Here is an 18392-nt window from a genome sequence, read left to right as displayed (position 1 = left end):
CACAACCTATTTCGGCCATATTCTTTCGGCTTTAATTTTATTTCGGCCAAATAGCCATTTTCGTCCGAAAAATTTCGGTGGCCGAATATTCGGTGCATCACTAGTGACTATGTAAGCATTATCTCCACTGTTGTGTAACAGTGGGGTGGGAGTGCACAACAGCTCATACATTATGGATGGGCAGGCACTCAAGATGCACAAATACAATATTGTATACAAGCGTTTAAAGCAGTGATGCTGAGCCTCCTTGGATGTACTGAACACCACCAGTTTCCTGTGCACTTTCACCGAACCCTTCTTTATTGAAAAATTTGATACTTTTTTTTTTCAAATTCAAGACATAGGTATAGGGTTTACTGGTGAACAAAATGAACAGGGTGAGTAGTCTTTTTTATCAAATCTAGCGCTCTTCACCTTGAATTCAGAAAGCGTTTACATGTATCCCCAGCTCCATGCAACTTAAGGATGTGTTCCTTTACTTTTACTAGATAGCTAGATGTACTGGACTAGAATGACTGAACTTGGCATTGCAAAGCACTTTAAAACAACCACCGTTGTTTTCTCAAGATGGAACCCAGGGGCAGCAGATACAATGAAAATAGGCCCCAGAATTGAACCTTGTGGAACACCATACATTCAGTGATACATGTGAATTCATATTGCACAAAGTTGTCACACGACGTACCATCACAACAGCCATATGTCGACTACTGAGTGCACCAAATTCCCTGCAGCCACAGAAAGGCCAAGTAATGTAGCGTGATCACCTGCAGCCAATGATGGCCAAGTGGGGCATATCATCATGAATCTTTTGAGTCGGGTGTGTGTCTTAACCTCCGCCGAACCCCTAAGACTGACTCACCAAAACCCTTGGGGTTCGATCAAACCCAGGCGAAGAACCACTGGTTTAAAGTCCATTTTCCTTCATATGTTTTCCATTAATATTAAATTTTCCATCCCATCCATCATTGTTGTTGCTGTACAATTTTATAGCATTTCTTAAAGACATTCAAACATTAAATGGGTGCTCAGATTACTTAATCACCTTTTTGAGAGTGTTGTATTGGGCAGTACGACAATAACAAGCAGTAAATACTAAAAGCATTGCTTTGCGATATATCTATATATACTGTATATATATATATATATATTTTTTTTCCTCATAGTTTGGACAAACACCAATAAATTTAAATTGTTGTCAGACAGTGGAAATGACATCTCGCTGCAGAGAGAATGCCACACCCCGACTATCCTTGAGCATCTGTGTTTACAAAGGATGTAAGTCACACGGCAGAACATTGCACATCTTTGACAAGACAAAGGAAGATGCACAAAAGCAACCTTGCTTTTGAAGCCTGAACACTTTGCAGACGTTTTGCGAGCACCCCCTCCCCCGAGGAAAAAGGCCTTGACCCTTCGCTGGTTTCGAGGGCAACCGTTTCCATCTTTGCCTCACGTTGCCTCCCCCGTACACACTCTTTTACACACCCTCTCCTCACTCCCACCCTCTCTTCCGTTCAAGAGAGAAGTGTCAAAAAACATGGCATGTTACATCTTGCAAGCTATGACTCTGAAGAAGAGAGGCGGGGGAAAAAAGCACCACCCAGACGGGCTGATTGAAGACGTCTCTGAAGCCTTAGGTGTACGACATTCCTCCTCCTCCCTCCTTCACTGATGCCTTTTATAAACAAGTTTTTAACGCCTCTGATCTAGTTTGACAAACTTTCTCAAAAGAGTATTTGAAGAGAGGCTGAGAAAGTGACACCTCCACATGTGCCTTTTTTTTTTTTTCGCATCCCATCCATTTTTTGCGCGCCTGCAGAATCAGGTCTGCAGTTACTATTCTGCTTTTCAATCACCACCATCTCTCTTTCTTCCTCTCATGCTTGCCTGTCCTTTGCGTTTTCCCTTTATGCTCTGACAACTCTCTTGTGGTCTTTTCACTTGCGCCAACAAATGGTGGCGGATCAACAAAAAAAAGAAGGCAGATTGCTTAATAGAACATACTCAAGGGTACAGTTTTCGGAATGAAGTATAGTTGAAGTGCATTCATGATGAATCAATGGATCTCACACCTTTATTTGTATACATACTCTTGATACTTAATCAAGCCCTCTTGGGAAATTACATCATGATTATAATTATTCATTACATTTTTTTGTATACTATAGTTATTGCATGATTGCGTTTTGTTGTGTCCAGGGTTTCGTATATCAACTCAGTTTTCACCCATAAAAAAATGCATGACTCAACCATTACTTTCTCAGATTTGATGCATGTTCAACCAAAACATTTAATAAATTGTGTATAAAGGGATTAACAGATGGCAAGGTATATTCCACAATGAAAGTCCTGCGTAGCAGATTTTTGACAGGATTTTACTTTATTTTGTCCAAGTATTGCCGAGCAGACCACGAGGCTTGTTAGTTGTTGACTTGTGAAAGGGGACGTCAACGTTAAACATTTCTTGAGAATGTGACTCCACTAGTCTAAACATGGCATTCTGATTAATATTACATTTGTGGAATCTGAGTTATTTTGCAAAATCCAGCTGTTTTTATTCATCTCACGGGGCGGCCATTTTGCCACTTGCTGTCGACTGAAGAGGACATCAAAGTTGCTCAGGGCTCAGACACCGACCAATCACAGCTCACTTGTTTTCTGAAGCTGAGCTGTGATTGGTTGTTACCTGAGACCTGAGCAACTGTGAAGTCATTTTCACTCGACAGTAAATGACAAAGTGGCTGCCTTCTGATATTGATAAAAACTGCTGGATTTTAACAGAATATTAACCAAAATATCGTATTTAGATTAGTGGGGCTGCATATAACATATTGTCAGTCATTTTTTGGGTGCTCATTTATCCTGTATCCACTTTATTAGTCATTTATATTTCATGCTGTTTTATATGTAAAGCTTTAGTTATTCTTTATAAGACATATTTTTGGGGTGTGTTGAACGGACATTTACATTTTGGATTTGCATCATTTCCTATGGGAAATGCTGCTTTGAATTTCGTATGGTTTAATTTTTGTCAGACTTTCTGTAGCTGATTAATCAGCTATGCGAGTGTGAACAGTCTACACTAGTGTGAGTGACTGGCAATCAATCCAGGCTCTCATGGTCAAGGTCGCCTGGGATAAGCCCAGTTCACCCTCAAACCTTTTGAGGACAAGTGTTACACTGCAGAAAATGGATTGACGTTACGTCAGTTTTAAGTATACTGCTACTTGACTGTGCTTGAAGTATTAGTTTGGCACTTTAAAAATAAATAAATAAATACAAAATTGGGGGGCCAAGCAGTATTCTGTGACGCACACACACACACACACACACACACACACACACACACACACACACACACTTGTCTTTGTCTCGTTGTGGGGATATCTCATTGACTTGATGCATTTCCTAGCCCCTTTCCCTAACCCCAACCATCAAAAATGATTGCCTACCATCCCTACCCTAACCTCAACCATAACCCAATTCAAACCTAAACGCTAAAACCAAGTCTTGACCCTCAAAAAGAGGTTTGGACCGGTGGGGACCACCAAAATGTCCCCACCATTTTAAGTCGGTCCCCACAATGGTAGTTAAACCTGGGCCCCACAATGTAGCAAAGAAAAAAACACACAGACACACTCGCAAGCTCAAAGGCATTACAGTTGTCACCCTGCCCCAGGGATGATTAACACACCAGGACCAGACGGTGACGAAACATGAGTCGCCACATCAAACTGACTGGTCCCTTTCCTTCCATTAAAGCTTCCCTTTGTGTTTGGAAGGACAAACACATTGTGTCAGCTTCCATCTTTAAAAGAGTTGAGAAAATATGTTGCGTTTCAAGAAAGATGATATAGTAATTAACCACATAAAACAACAGTATTAGCATTTGGCACTCATTAACGCTTCTTGAAATAATGTGGATATTGTGGAAGAGCCCATCAAACATAGAATTGTTTTACAGTTACAGTCCTTGGAACAGTGAACAAGAATAACCTTGAACCAAATGCTACTTCATCAAGTCAAATACGTACAATTACTCTCTGTTAAATTACTTAAAAAATTCTGAAACTATTTTAAGAACTCCAAATGAGACTAAAATGTCAACGCCAGCGCAAAGCTCCTGTCCACATACTGGGTTTCACGTCGGACTTTAAAAAAATACATTTTACCATGCTCATTCACTTTCTCTCTGTGACATGCGCACACTTGTGGCTGACAATGAGGCACTCTAAAGTTGCCACGCCAGCACAAAGCCCCTGTCCACATGCTGGATGCCACGTCGGACTTCATAAAAAATAAATGTTACCTTGCTCATTCGCTTTCTCTCTGTGAGTTGTGCACACTTATGGCTGACAACAAGGCACTCTAAAGTTCCACACCAGTAGACTATTTGAAGGGGAAAAGAAATCGCAGTGAGGCATAGGTAACTAACTGAACACCACAATTGTGCTGGATAACCGCTGATGCAAGCAAATAATTGGAAGTGGGAAGACACGTGCCGAACCCGAAGTGCATCACCAGGCAACGTTTTGCCGTGCCCAAAACATCAAAATGACTGAAATAGTAAAAAAAACAGTTAAATGCTACAATTGAGTGTGTCATACTTCTCAGTCTTTGCCAATGTTTTGAGCAGTTATCTTCAAATATACATCTTGTATTCCGAAAGAAATCTCCCAATCACCCAACATAGGTTTGCCTAATGGTAAGTCCGCCTCTGGCTGAACTGTGACCCGCTAAATAACATTTGACATGATTAACTATTCCGTATATGCCTCCCAGGTTTTCATTTTGCTTTCAAACTTTCAAATTTTTGCACTATAACCACGCATGAGCTGATTCTTGTTGACCTTCACGTCATTAGCATTTTTGAAGCCGCGTGTGGGTTTTTACATGTTACTGTGCACCATTTCATCATTGGCCGTGCTTGGGAGCTAGACAGGGCAAATATGTAACTTCTTTCATCGTCGTCATCCTGTTCACTCAATGTGATGATTTGAGATGATGATGATAAAATGTGTTATTTATTTTTTCTGCTAAACAAACTGTTTCACCCTTCATGCAGATTATTTTGCTGAGCAACTTCTTGTACAATTAAAAAAAAAAAATGTGGTTTCACTTTTACTGTTGGTTGCTTGTTTGCAGGTAGACATGAGAGTGAAAATGTTGGAGTCCAAGCATCAGGAGGAGAAAGTGAAAATGCAGCAGAGACATGATGCAGATGTTGACAAAGTGAGAACCGAACACTGAAAGAGACCACAGAATGCATTTTTTTCACAACTATATTTTTAAATTCATTTTAAAGCTGTAAATGCATTATTCAATTCAGTGCTTACTGCTTAACAAACAATGCTTGTCAAAGTAATCTCCATATCAGCTCAGCTCTCACCTCCCTACAATGCATTTGTCTTAAAATGTTGCTAGAGGACTAAACGAGTTAAGCTATAACGTACTTTTGATAAAATGGTCAGCTTTCCAGAGGCTGCAGTAATTTTATGCTGGTTCAGTAAATATAAAAGCCGACTAGACCCGCCATAGTTGGAAGTTGAGTGCTGTTGACGTCTACTTAAACTTTGTTATAACAGCCATGATCGCCTCTTATCTCCATTTGGTGGCTAATAAAAAGGAAAGGACTCGCTCCTCTCCCCTTCTTCCATCCTGCAAACAATCTTCTCTTCAAAGCGTTCGAGATGGTTTACTTCACACCGGGTGCCCATCAGATAAGCTGCAGAACAAGCACCTGGTATCTGTCACGTCCACCGCATGACTTTCCTTTGCTGCGACAGAAGCTTTTAATAAAACAGAAAAGAAAAGGGGGAGAGGAAAAAAAAACTCTCCCAGCTTTAAGATGCCCATGGCTTTGTGCTTGATGAGACGGAATGACAGCCAGCGTCTCCCTCCTGCTCTTTAATTAAGTACAGATGGTGAGTTATGTCCAATTTAATTTCCTCTGAATTTGACTCTGTATTCCATCTAATGGCTTCAAAGAGAAGTGATTTAGGGGCGCTCTCTTGACGAGCCTTATGGAAGGTTTCATTTTAATTAGCAGTAGCACCATTTCAAATGTATAGACCAATGAAGGGGTGGACATCGTTGTCCTCCCTATTTTTAAATGGAGTAGCCAGATTGTTGTGCAATACTTAAGGTAGTTCTGTATATTATGTAGTGCTCATGATTAAAAGTACCATATACAAATAACTTGTAGTTTAAAGTCACATGCTGTTTTAAAAAACAAAGTTTGAAATTAATTTGACTTGGGCAGCAAATAAGTTATTTTAAAATTTGATTAAGATGTGAAATAGTTTGTCGATTATTGTTAAATTGGCCAAAAATAAAGTTTTAATTTCCATCCCTTTATCCAAAAACTAGACATTATTTAATTTTGACAGAAAATTCACACACAAATTATGATTCCGTGTCAGTTATTGGCTTGATTAACCAATAGATTGGTCAGACATCGACCATTCCGGGTGGTTACGGGCATAACAATTTTATTGATTAGCCAAACAACCAATGAAATTGGTTACAATAGAAAGTAAGTCTAGATTGATCACTTGGAAATATATTTATTGTATTCTAAATGTATTTATTAATTATTATAAGTGGTTACAATATAATATATAAATAATATAGTGTTTAAAAATGGAAATGTGTGTCTAGATGGATCACTAGGTGTGACCAGATCAGTGGGCTAGTGGTAGAGTGTCTACCCTGAGACTGGGAGGTTGTGGGTTCAATCCCTGGCTGTGTCATACCAAAGACTATAAAAATTTGCCTCCCTGCTAAACACACGCATTGTGGGTTGGATTTGGGGGGGGGTTACCTCCCCAAATAATTCCCGTGTGCGGCCCCTGCTGCTGCGCACCGCTCCCTCAGGCGATGGGTCAAATGTGGAGAACAAATTTTGCCCCACTTAGGTCGGTGTGACCAACAGTGGTACTTTTTGTCAGCCTCTAACACAGATTAACCAATATCTTGGTCAGAATGACCAATTTGTATCGATTAGCCCAATCACCAACATATATTGGTTGAAAACACTAGAGTGGTTGTTTTAACCAAAGGATCTGTCGGACACATAACTACCAGCTAGATTGGTCAAATTAAACCTTTTTTTGTGTGTGTGTAAATTTGACCAATCTGTTTTCCAGGTGTAGATTAATTTGTTCTTGTCGTATTTATTTCAGTTAAATTAAAAGACTGAATTTAGGACGTGGAAATTTACTGCCCCGAGTAGTCTTTCTTGAATGTGAAGTTGGCATTGGATTTTCTTAAATCATAGATTATGGGCTACGGAAAGAACCATTATGATGTAGTCTACTATTTGCGTAAATCGGTATTGCTTGAGTAACCTAAAGGTTGAATAAAGGCTGCGCCGAGGCACCAATCCAAAGCATTTTGGAATTCAAGCAACTTTTCTTCCAAGTTCTTCTGCGTAATCTGGCTTGGATAGGACAAATGTGCGATCAAAAAGCAGACTCCGGAGAGGCCTGTAGTCTGCAATGTTATCTTACCTAGCTAGCCATCAACTGGCTTGCTACCAAATGCCTGTCACTTGAAATCAAAATTTTGAGCCTAATTTTTATGTTTTAATGTTTCTCTTGTGACATTGTTTTTATATTCATACAATATCTTAAAAATGAGTAAGTAAGGTAAATTATCCCTTCTCGTTCATCCTTAAAAATAGTAGTTTAAAGAGCATTTGGTTGTTATTAACAACGCTGCTACTTGTACTTAAATGTCTGTACTTAGACTCTTATACTTGTACGAATGTTATTTTATAAACATTCTCTGTACAGTTGAGACAGGTTTTATGATGGCAACCGTTTGAAACCTGGTACAAATTATTCAAAATAAAATTCATCCAAATACAAAAATTTTCAATTTAAAGTCAAGAACATTTGTTCCATGAGGCTATCAGAACTTCATAGTACCACTCTGTACTGTATATGAACAATTTCTGTCTAATTTATGAGGATGAAATCATGGTCTAGGACTCTAGTTCTTCCAATTTCCAATGCACATAACGTAAAGTATATTCCCAGGATTTTGGGCCAAGGACTTTTTCTCCATAGTTCATTTCTTCTATATGCAAGAAGAGTATTAGCTCCAACTGTGTCCAGACTGGACCAGGGTTGTGGTATAAAATGGAATAACAAGCCCAAAATTGCCACCCTAAAAGCCATCATTACCCACTGTCCCATGCACTCGCTCGGCCCTGTCACGGTCTCATCACATTTCTTCATGGACGCCTAAAAAAATAAATTTTCACTGGGGTGGTAGAAAATTGGGCTATTCCTAAATGTGTTATGAACTTTGCTCTGACCACTCCCTCTTCCTTTCATCACCCACATCCATTTTACACCAAGAATGTCAGGATTGGCTGCTAAGTGTGCTGCTATAGAACAAAATGGTATAGAAAAAAAACAAAAAAAACTGTGTCACTGGCTTTGAAAAAATAACACATTTTCTGCCATTTCAGCCATAAAATCTTCTGGTGGTCTAATTGTGTAATTATGTGTTAATGATTAAATAGGAAATACATTTCAAAGAAAATTGTTGTCATATTATACGGTAGTTACTATAATGCTTTTGAAGTGAGAAATCTTGCTGTGCTTTTGGTATACTGCCACGACAACCCACCATGGTTTAATTTACTAATTGCTCACAGATGGCAGAATCATGTACATGCAGTTAGCACATCACACCTCAGCACAGGTGCTGCGTTCAGGGGCCATTTTCCTCATTTACATGCAACATCCTAAGGAATTGCCATGCATTTGGGCAAACCATTTCCGTGCCAGCATGACTGTTGCCCAGGGCACAAACAAGGCCCATGCAGACACATTTGGTTGACTTAGGTGCGGAACTGACTTCAACCCCATCAAAGACCTTTGGAATCAACTAGAAATAAAAAATGATCAAGTGTCTGCGGGTCTTTAAAACAAGTTAAATTGGATTTAAAAGAAAAAAGGTGTTAATTATTCTTGAAAATGTTACATAATCCTTAAATTTGATATTTGGCTGTCTTAGAAATGTGGCGTTGTCTAAAGCCAGACAATCTAGTGGTTCTTAACTAGAGCTGTCAAACGGTTAATTTTTTAGGTCAGATTAATCACATTTTAGAATTTTAATTAATCATGATTAATCACTTAATTAAAAAGCCTTTTCTTTTATCAACATTATTTTGCCCACCAAATTTGAAGAGCACCTGTTATGTGTTAATTCTTTCTACATTTTATGTTATGAGGACGTCTTCCACATTTTTGATCCACTCCACGATCTGATCCTCCTCTTTTTCTAATCAGCTAATTACTTGCATAATTTAAAATGAAAAAAATGACCTCAACATGAACAAATATTCTGAATGTCATATGCAAACATTTCTTAAATGCTTTACTTTAAATGCGGTGTGTAGTTATGTTTATTGCTAAAACGCAACCTGTGCTACCTTTAAAACCCCTAGACTGACCCTGACCCGTTTTAGGTTTTTTGATGGCTCTGACCAAGCCATTTCAAAATAAAATACTGCCCACGGATTATTGTAACCATCCGCTGTCAAGCTAAAGGATCATCTGAGGTTTTTGTGATTAATCAATCAGGTAAAGCTTTAACTTTGACAGCACGATCCTTAACCTGGATTCGATCAGTGAGTCAGTCTCAGCCGTCTCAAATGATTTGCGATGCCATGCACCTCTTGGCCATCATTGGCTGCAAGTGACCATCACTTTATTATTGTAATCCCTTCATACTAACTATGTCGAGCTAAAAAATGAAGTGGTTGGGGATGTGCAATAGGAATTCACATGTATGGCATTCCAGATGATTTAATTCTGGGGTCTCTACTGTTTTTATTGTATCTGCTACCTCTATCTTAAGAAAACAGCGGTGCTTGTTGAAGTGCTCTCCATCCATCCATCATCTACCGCTTATCCGGGGCCGGCTCGCGGAGACAGCAGCTTTAGGTGTTCCCAGGCCAGCCGAGAGACATAGTCTCTCCAGCGTGTCCTGGGTAGTCCCCGGGGCTTCTCGCCGGTGGGACATGCCCGGAACACCTCTCCAGGGAGGGGTCCATGCCCGAGCCACCTCAACTGGTTCCTCTCAACGTGGAGGAGCAGTTGCTCGACACCGAGTCCCTCCCAGATGACCGAGCTTCTCACCCTATCTCTAAGGGAGAGCCCGGATACCCTGCGGAGGAAACTCATTTTGGCCGCTTGTATCCGGGAACTTGTTCTTTCGGTGCTTTCATAGGTGAGGGTAGGAATGTAGATCGACCGGTAAATCGAGAGCTTTGGCTCAGCTCCTTCTTTGCCACAACGGACCGATACAGAGTCCGCATCACTACAGACGCTGCACCGATCCGCCTGCCGATCTTCCGCTCCAACCTACCCTCACTCGTGAACAAGACTACAAGATATTTAAACTCCCCCACTTGGGGCAGGATCTCATCCTCCGACTGAGGACCATGGTCTCGGATTTGGAGGTGCTGATTTTCATCCCAACCGCTTCACACTCTGCTGCAGTGAGAGTTGGAGATCACGGTTTGAAGAAGCCAACAGCACCACATCATCTGCAAAAAGCAGAGATGCAATGTTGAGGCCACCAAACTGGACCCCCTCAACGCCTCGGCTGTGGCTAGAAATTCTGTCCATAAAAGTTATGACCAGAATCTGTGACAAAAGGCAACCTTGATGGAGTCCAACCCTCACTGGAAACAAAACCGACTTAGTGCTGGCAATACGGACCAAACTTTGACATCAGTTTTACAGGGACCAAACAGCCCGTATCAGAGGGCTCGGTACCCTGTACTCCCGAAGCACCCCCCATAGGACTTCCCGAGGGACACGGTCAAACGCCTTCTCCAAGTCCACAAAGCACATGTGGACTCGTTGGGCGAACTCACATGCAGGGTGTAGAGCTGGTCCACTGTTCCACGGCCGGGACAAAAACCACACTGCTCCTCCTGAATCCGAGATTTGACTTTCCGACGGCCCCTCCTCTCCAGCACCCCTGAATAGACATTACCAGGGAGGCTGAGGAGTGTGATCCCTCTATAGTTGGAACACACGTTCTTAAAAAGGGGGACCACCACCCCGGTCTGCCAATCCAGAGGCACCGTCCCTGATGTCCACGCGATGATCTAGAGGCGTGTCAACCACGACAGCCCCACAACATCCAGAGACCTTAGGAACTCCGGGCGGATCTCATCCACCCCCAGGGGGCCTTGCCACCGAGGAGCTGTTGAAGTGCTCTATAAAAAAAATTGTTGAATTGAGTCAGAGTCCTAAATGCATGCCAATTTGAGCAATTCTAGTCCAGAATATCTAGCTATCTAGCAAAACTACAGGAACACTTTTTTTCAGCTGCATGGAGATGGGGAATACAAGAACACAATGCTTTCGAAATTCAAGGCAAAGGGAGACAGATTTGATGAAAAGGCTACTCTCCCTGTTCATTTTGTTCAACAGTAAACCCTATACCTATGTCTTGAATTTGGGGGAAAAAAACTAACAAACAAATATTTTTTTAATAAAGAACCACTGTAATATAACAATACTCACAGGCATGAATTATTTATCATCTGCAAAGAAAGCCTATCATTTTTGCGGCTTACTCAGGACTGACTTTTTCTCTCTGTAGTGGTATCTGTCCCAATACTTTTGTCCATATGGTATCACTGTTATTTAATAATAAATGGTGGTTTGATTAGCACTGAATATTATCTCCATACTTAGATCCTGCACCGAAGGAATGTGGAGATTGACGAGGTGAAGAGTCGATATCGGGCCCAACAAAAGGAATCTAAGGAGATGATTCACAAACTAGAGTGGAAAGGTGAGGAGGGGAGGGGGTCACGGGATTGCAGGGTTAACAGCAAGGATGTTTATGGTCATGTCGGAGAACACTCAGGGTGAAAACGAACCTCCCCCGTGAGACATAATTCCTTGATATGTGCCCATTGACGTTCTCCAGCTGTGATGCTCAATCCAAAATGTAATCCTGTAATATCTTTTCATGCTGAAGTTTCTTTAAGCTTCCGATGGAATGCAAAGAAAGCACCACCGGCCATCTGACAGTAGCAGATATTGACATTGCATTAGCGGGCATATAGGAGGACATAGCGAGTCTTGTGTTTGTGTCCATGTGCAGTATACCCTGAGGCGCATCCTGACTACTCTTTGTGCTTTCTTTATCCCCCCCCCCCCCCCCCTGCCCGTTTGTGCAGTTCAAAGTGTACTGAAGGAATCCCAGGTCATCCGCGAGAGCAAAGACAAGCAGATTGCCGAGCTGAAGAAGATGACAGATCAGAGCGCCGACTACTTGAAAAATGAATGGGAGAAGAAGGTAAAGTTAAGAAACTTGGACGTTCTGCTCCAGCCTTGCGCCAAAAGGTGAAGAAATGTGTACAATTGCTTAGACTCATGATGAACGTCATTGCAGTTAGTATTCAGTAGAAGCTCAAAATCCCAAAGTTTTTGCAAACGTTTGTGTATGCAATTTCGTACAATGTGATGCGTACCCCTGCTACCAGTTGCTTGCGGCAGTGGCCGAGGTAGAGAAGGAGAAGCTGGAATTGCAGAAGAAGCATACCGACAACATCCAGGAGCTTCTGGGAAGCACCAACATGAGATTGGCAAAGATGGAGGCTGAACATAATGCTCGCTCACAATCCACCGTGAGTACACAATTTTGTATGTGCGTGCGTGCGCGTGTATTTAGATTCCGACACCTTTCAAGGGTATGCAGGCATAAGATTTGTCAGCACATCCGATTACATTGCTTAAAGCAACAAAATGCTGCATGTCTAGATGACAACATTGCTAATAACATCTGCTGCTTTACAGTACAGCATTGCAAAGGTGAGGAATAGGCAGAATCTTGCCATTGTGCAATTGCATCCTAAGAAGCTTACCGTATTAACACGCATCGTCTGAGCAGATGTTATTTCAGTATTCTATTCCAAAACAACAATGCAGAAATTATAGGCTTATATTTGTACAGTAGAACGCAATCCATTGCATCATGCCGGTTGACTTCTGCGTTATTCTAATTTCAAAACCATTTTTCCATGCGAAATCATGTAAAGTGAATTCATTTGAACTGGCTCAAGCTGACAGAATCATGAAACTTGTAAAGGCAATGAACTGTAACATGCTAACATTGTTAAAAACCCTGTAAAGAAAAGTCCAAGAGTAATTTCTAAATACATTATTCGTGTTGGAAGATAATTTCTGAAAAAGTCAATTGAGAACTATTTATTATTATTATGGGACTGCTTGCGGAGCAAGCAGCAGCGAAGCCATGTTAAGTCGTGGGAGGCTCTTCTTTGAGGTGTGCGTCTCTCATTCAATCTCAATGCAATGTGGGTGCGTGACGTCACTTCAACTCGTCACCATGGCCACAATCTTTGCTCACTAGACATCAAATTCTCACATTTTGTAGTCACGAGTGTCTTCTTTCAGACAAACTAACTTTTATTTGGCTAAGGTGTCATTTAGAAAGCAGCACATATTACTCTCCACCCTAGAAAATCCCCAGATTTTTCCGCAAAAATGCGGCCCATACCGTAGATCGCACCGGGACAAATGAGGTATCAAACGATGCGGCTCGATCTGACTCGGTGCGGCATTACTTTTCTAGGAATTCCGAGTTACCATGGTGACGCAATTCCCCAAAAACTCCCAAAAAAGTCCAATAGGAAATGAATGGAGAAAGGGGGAACAAATTACAGATCAAGCACCTTTTTCCAAGACACGCTGCGCGCGCATACGTTTACAGACTGATATGAATTTTAGCTGATTTTGTATCAATTTTTCCCATCTTTAGCTCAGTGTCTAAATTTATTTTAAGGAATGAAAGCTCTCCCCCCTGTGCGGGTTCAAAGACAGTGAGTGAAATAGCCTTCTTACATTGGTGTCTATTGCAAGTGCCAGAGTGAAGCAATTAGCCTTAGAGTGACGGGAACCAAAATAATCTATTTCCCAAAGTTTCACTTCAACTCGTCACCATGGCCACAATCTTTGCTCACTAGACATCAAATTCTCACATTTTGTAGTGACAAGTCTCTTCTTTCAGACAAACTAACTTTTATTTGGCTAAGGTGTCATTTAGTACCTTTATTTTCACTTTAAGCGAGGAGAAGTCAGACTTATTTGCCTGTCTTTTACATGTTAATTTCAGGCGCCTTTCTCTTTTCATTTCTGATAAATTCTAAGTTTTCAACCTGCTCTCATTTGGTCATTTTTCATCCGATTAAAAAAATGAGAACATGCTCGTGTTCCCCAAACCCTTGCCGTTCTAACGTGCCATTTGTGCAATCTGCATCTTGAACCGTTAAGTCGTGAGAGGCTTTTGTTTGAGGTGTGCGTCTGTCATTCATTTCAGTTGAATGTGTGTGCGTGACGTCAGTATGTTAAAGTTCCAATGTGTGTGCGTGAATGTGCATGTTTCTTAAAATTTAGTTTATGTTGATTATGGTTAACTTCCACATTTCTTGACCGATTCCAGTCATTTAAATTTTAAAATTACTTCTTATTCCGGCCCCCTTAAGAGCATCGATCAGTTTCTTTGTATGTTCTGTATATCAGAAAATATGTAACCGCAAAATATATTCGGTAAACATATCTTTTCAGGCCGGGTCTTAATTTTATTCTAGTCTTCAAATGGAAAACACTGAACGTTTTTATGAATTATTGTTCACCGAACAACCACCTGAAATGCTTTTAAAAAGCCCTACAAAAGGCTAAGATGGAACAAAAGTATGCTCTTACGCCTTCAAATTACTTCTTATTCTGGCCTCCTTAAGAGCATCGACCAGTTTCTTTGTATGTTCTGTACATCAGAAAATATGTAACCGCAAAATATCTTCCGTAAACATACCTTTTCAGGCCGGGTCTTAATTTTATTCTAGTCTTCAAATGGAAAACACTGAAAGTTTTTATGAATTATTGTTCACTGAACAACCACTTGAAATGCTTTTAAAAAGCCCTACAAAAGGCTAAGAAATTTATTTTAAGGAATGAAAGCTCTCCCCCCTGTGCGGGTTCAAAGACAGTGACTGAAATAGCCTTCTTAAGGAGCAATTAGGCTTTGAGTGGCGGGAAATTTCCAAAAGTTTCACTTCAACTTGTCACCATGGCCACAATCTTTGCTCACTAGACCTCAAATTTTCACATTTTGTAGTGACAAGTCTCTTCTTTCAGACAAACTAACTTTTATTTGGCTAAGGTGTCATTTAGTACCTTTATTTTCACTTTAAGCGAGGAGAAGTCTGACTTTTTGCCTATCTTTAGTTTTCAACCTGCTCTCATTTGGTCATTTTTCATCCGATTAAGTAAATGAGAATATGCTCGCGTTCCCCAAACCCTTGCGAGCCATTTCTTGGATCTGCATCTTGAACCGTTAAGTCGTGAGAGGCTTTTGTTTGAGGTGTGCGTCTGTCATTCATTTCAGTTGAATGTGTGTGTCACGTCAGTATGTTAGAGTTCCAATGTGTGTGCGTGAATGTGCATGTTTCTTAAAGGGACAGTGAGATACTTTTAGTTGATGTTGATTATGGTTAACTTCCACATTTCTTGACCAATTCCAGTCGTTTAAATTTTAAACTGTTCAGCTCATTTACAAGAGTCAGCAGTCCCATTCAAAATTTCCGCGAGAATTTTTCTAGTTATTATTATTATTGTTATTATTATTGCTAGTACTTGGTTGTGTAGATATAGGGTTAACCGTTTCACTTGGGCAACCAGCACGAGTCATCAATTTTCCAGGTCGTGGAAGTGGTGTTTGACAATTCAACGGAGATGACGACCTGATTTATTTTTGTCATCATTTTGAAGCCTCATTTTCTACAGTTTGTGATTATTATTTTTTTTTTAAATCATTCTAATTGGCATAGTTAATTCAAGACAGTTCTGTGTTGAGTCAAATTGTGGAACATTTTCACATTAATAACTCTTGTCTGTTGAAACATTTTTATATAAATGGTTTCTACTGTTTTTTTAGTTCCTATCAGCGACCCAATAAAGTGCATAATCTAGGCGAAAGTGACACTCACCTCATAGCTGTCGTATGTTTACCCGTTTGTCGTGAAGGCACTTATTCATGCACACGCTTCGCAAAGCCTCACTGCCTTTGATCCTGAATGAACGCGTTTAAAAAATGGCGCTTCAAAGCGGAGGATCACGCTCAGCACTTTTTAATGTGGCTCAGCACTGGGGGCCACAAATAGCATTGTTGTCAGTGTCGTCATTCACGAGGGGAAGCTGTCATGCCACATAGATCACGCACACGCACATATTGCCGCTTCAGTCTGTCAGCAAGCTCACATTTGAAAGGCATCAAGCAGTGGACAGTGTGGGGCCACTGGTAAGGCTCCTCTTTTAATAATTAAGGACAGACAAGGCCTCTGAAGATCAAAAGAGCCCTCTGTCATTATATGTTAGCTGCTCAACTACTTGCACATACGCACCTAATGTAAGATGTTCAAAGTGAACTTTATCTCACGGAACCTCTCGGTCGGTTTTGGCTTTTATGCCAAAAAACGGCGCTCACCCCTATTCCAACGTGCTGCTGTACTTTTTATGTGTATGTATGTTTTCATAGCTCTCCACAAAAGCTTTCGGTATGTAGATGTTAGTAATACATAGTAAAATAAAGTACTGTACTGTATTCCAGTTTGACCTCCACTTATACTGCAACTGTTTATGGACACGTGAGGTCATACAGATATGCGTATGAATGTTATCAATACACAGTGCACAGCAGACTGAGTAGGTGCTTGAAAATGAAACCGGAGCCGCTATCTTCTAAGGTGTTGTGCCAACCCATTTCTTGCTAAACTTCCATATGCAGCGTATGAATGATGTGATATAAACCCATTTAAAGTTTTGTAACAGCATAAGTAAAACCTTCCAGGAAAAAACTTGTAGAAAACTCGTGAATTTGGGCTGCTTGGAAGGGGGGCACGCGTTAGCCCACAGAAGTTTGTAGTTCAATTTAGAATATCAATTGTAATTACATATCCACTACAGTAGATGGCAGTGCTGCTCTCATTGTCAAAGGTGGACCGAATGTGCACACTACTCCCCATATTGTGCACAGTCATTCATGAATAGGCTTTAATGATGCTTGCTTGGCAGAGTTGTTGTAAAGGAGCAGCCTCTTTGAAGTTAATTGCCTTCAATTAACTTTTGTTCCTTCTCCTAGTGTACGTGCATGAAGGAGGAGGAGGGAAGAAGGGATCGGTGGTGGCAGAAAGAGACATGCATTCTCAGTTTGTTTGCATTGTCCTTAAAAAAAAAGTGTTCATTGAGGTTCTGGGGTGCAGAGTTTCCAGCCTCTACGCGGCCACTCAGCTGATCCCACAGCTTTTCAATAGGATTCAGGTCTGGAGAAAGTACAGGCCATTCCATTTGTGGTGCACCAGTCTCCAACAGCCGTTCCCTGATGATGCCACCTCCATGAGCTGGAGCATTGTCGTCCATGAAGATGAAATTAGGCCCGTGTTGTTCATGGAAGCGCACAATCATTGGATTGATGATGTTATTCAGGTAGTATGGGCTTGTTACTGTACCATTCACAGTTCTGTACCGACTGGACACACCTGCCCACACTGTAACACTGCCACCACCAAAAGCTCGCCTGGTGATAACAGTGGCTGTTGCGTAGTGCTCTCCAATATTGCTGACGGCCATCATATCTTGACGTGAATCGATTTTCATCAGAGAACAGCACTGAGGCCCACTGGTCCCTCGTCCAGCGTAAATTCTCCCTGGTCAATGCAATACGCTGACACCTGTGCCTGGTGGTGCGGTCAGGTACCCTTGCAGGTCGTCTAGCAAGCAGAGCACACTGATGTAAACAGTTTCAAATGGTCGTCTGACGTGACACTTGGGTGCCTCTCACCTCCCTTCAACATGCCTGGAGTTGAGTGACATTCAACATCCGGTTTCTCAGGACATTGTTCACAATGTAGCGGTCATCAGCATGAGATGAGGCCAAAGGACGTTCACTTCTACTTCTTTCGGTGACTCTTCCAGTCTCTCAGTATCTCTGTTGCAACCTGCTGATGACACTCCTTGACACTCTAAGCTTAGTGGCCACTTCCGTCAGCGAACGTCTTGTTTGAAGCATCACAATGACAAGGTACTGTTGATCCATTGTTAGGTGTCGTTTTGGTCTCATGATGTCAAAATGTGAACAGCATGATGAGGAGGACTGTTTAAACAAAAGCTCTTACTGAACCAAGACATTTATTTGCAGATTCAAGGATCAAACACTGGTCGTGAATTTTGCCGTTAAGAGAACAGCAACTTGTGCAAAAAGTACTGAAACATTTAACAATTGGACATGTGCATTCAAAAGCTCAGTGAAGGTCACATTAAGTTCACTTG

At 41.1% G+C, this 18392-nt stretch overlaps 1 protein-coding gene across 5 annotated transcripts in view; it reads left to right on the top strand.

The window, feature by feature from the left end:
• LOC144043639 (axin-2-like) overlaps positions 1–18392 on the top strand; it is a 188185-nt gene that overhangs the window by 21738 nt on the left and 148055 nt on the right. For all 5 annotated transcript variants that reach the window (XM_077557493.1, XM_077557492.1, XM_077557496.1 and 2 more), the window contains exons 9-12: positions 5149–5235; positions 11736–11835; positions 12227–12345; positions 12533–12676. In XM_077557493.1, coding sequence (XP_077413619.1) covers positions 5149–5235; positions 11736–11835; positions 12227–12345; positions 12533–12676 — 450 coding nt within the window. The remainder of the gene's footprint in view (positions 1–5148; positions 5236–11735; positions 11836–12226; positions 12346–12532; positions 12677–18392) is intronic.

Source organism: Vanacampus margaritifer, chromosome 2 (genome assembly GCF_051991255.1).
Source record: "Vanacampus margaritifer isolate UIUO_Vmar chromosome 2, RoL_Vmar_1.0, whole genome shotgun sequence".
Taxonomy (NCBI): domain Eukaryota; kingdom Metazoa; phylum Chordata; class Actinopteri; order Syngnathiformes; family Syngnathidae; genus Vanacampus; species Vanacampus margaritifer.
Note: the sequence above shows the minus strand (reverse complement) of the source record. Positions and strands in the feature narration are given on the sequence as shown.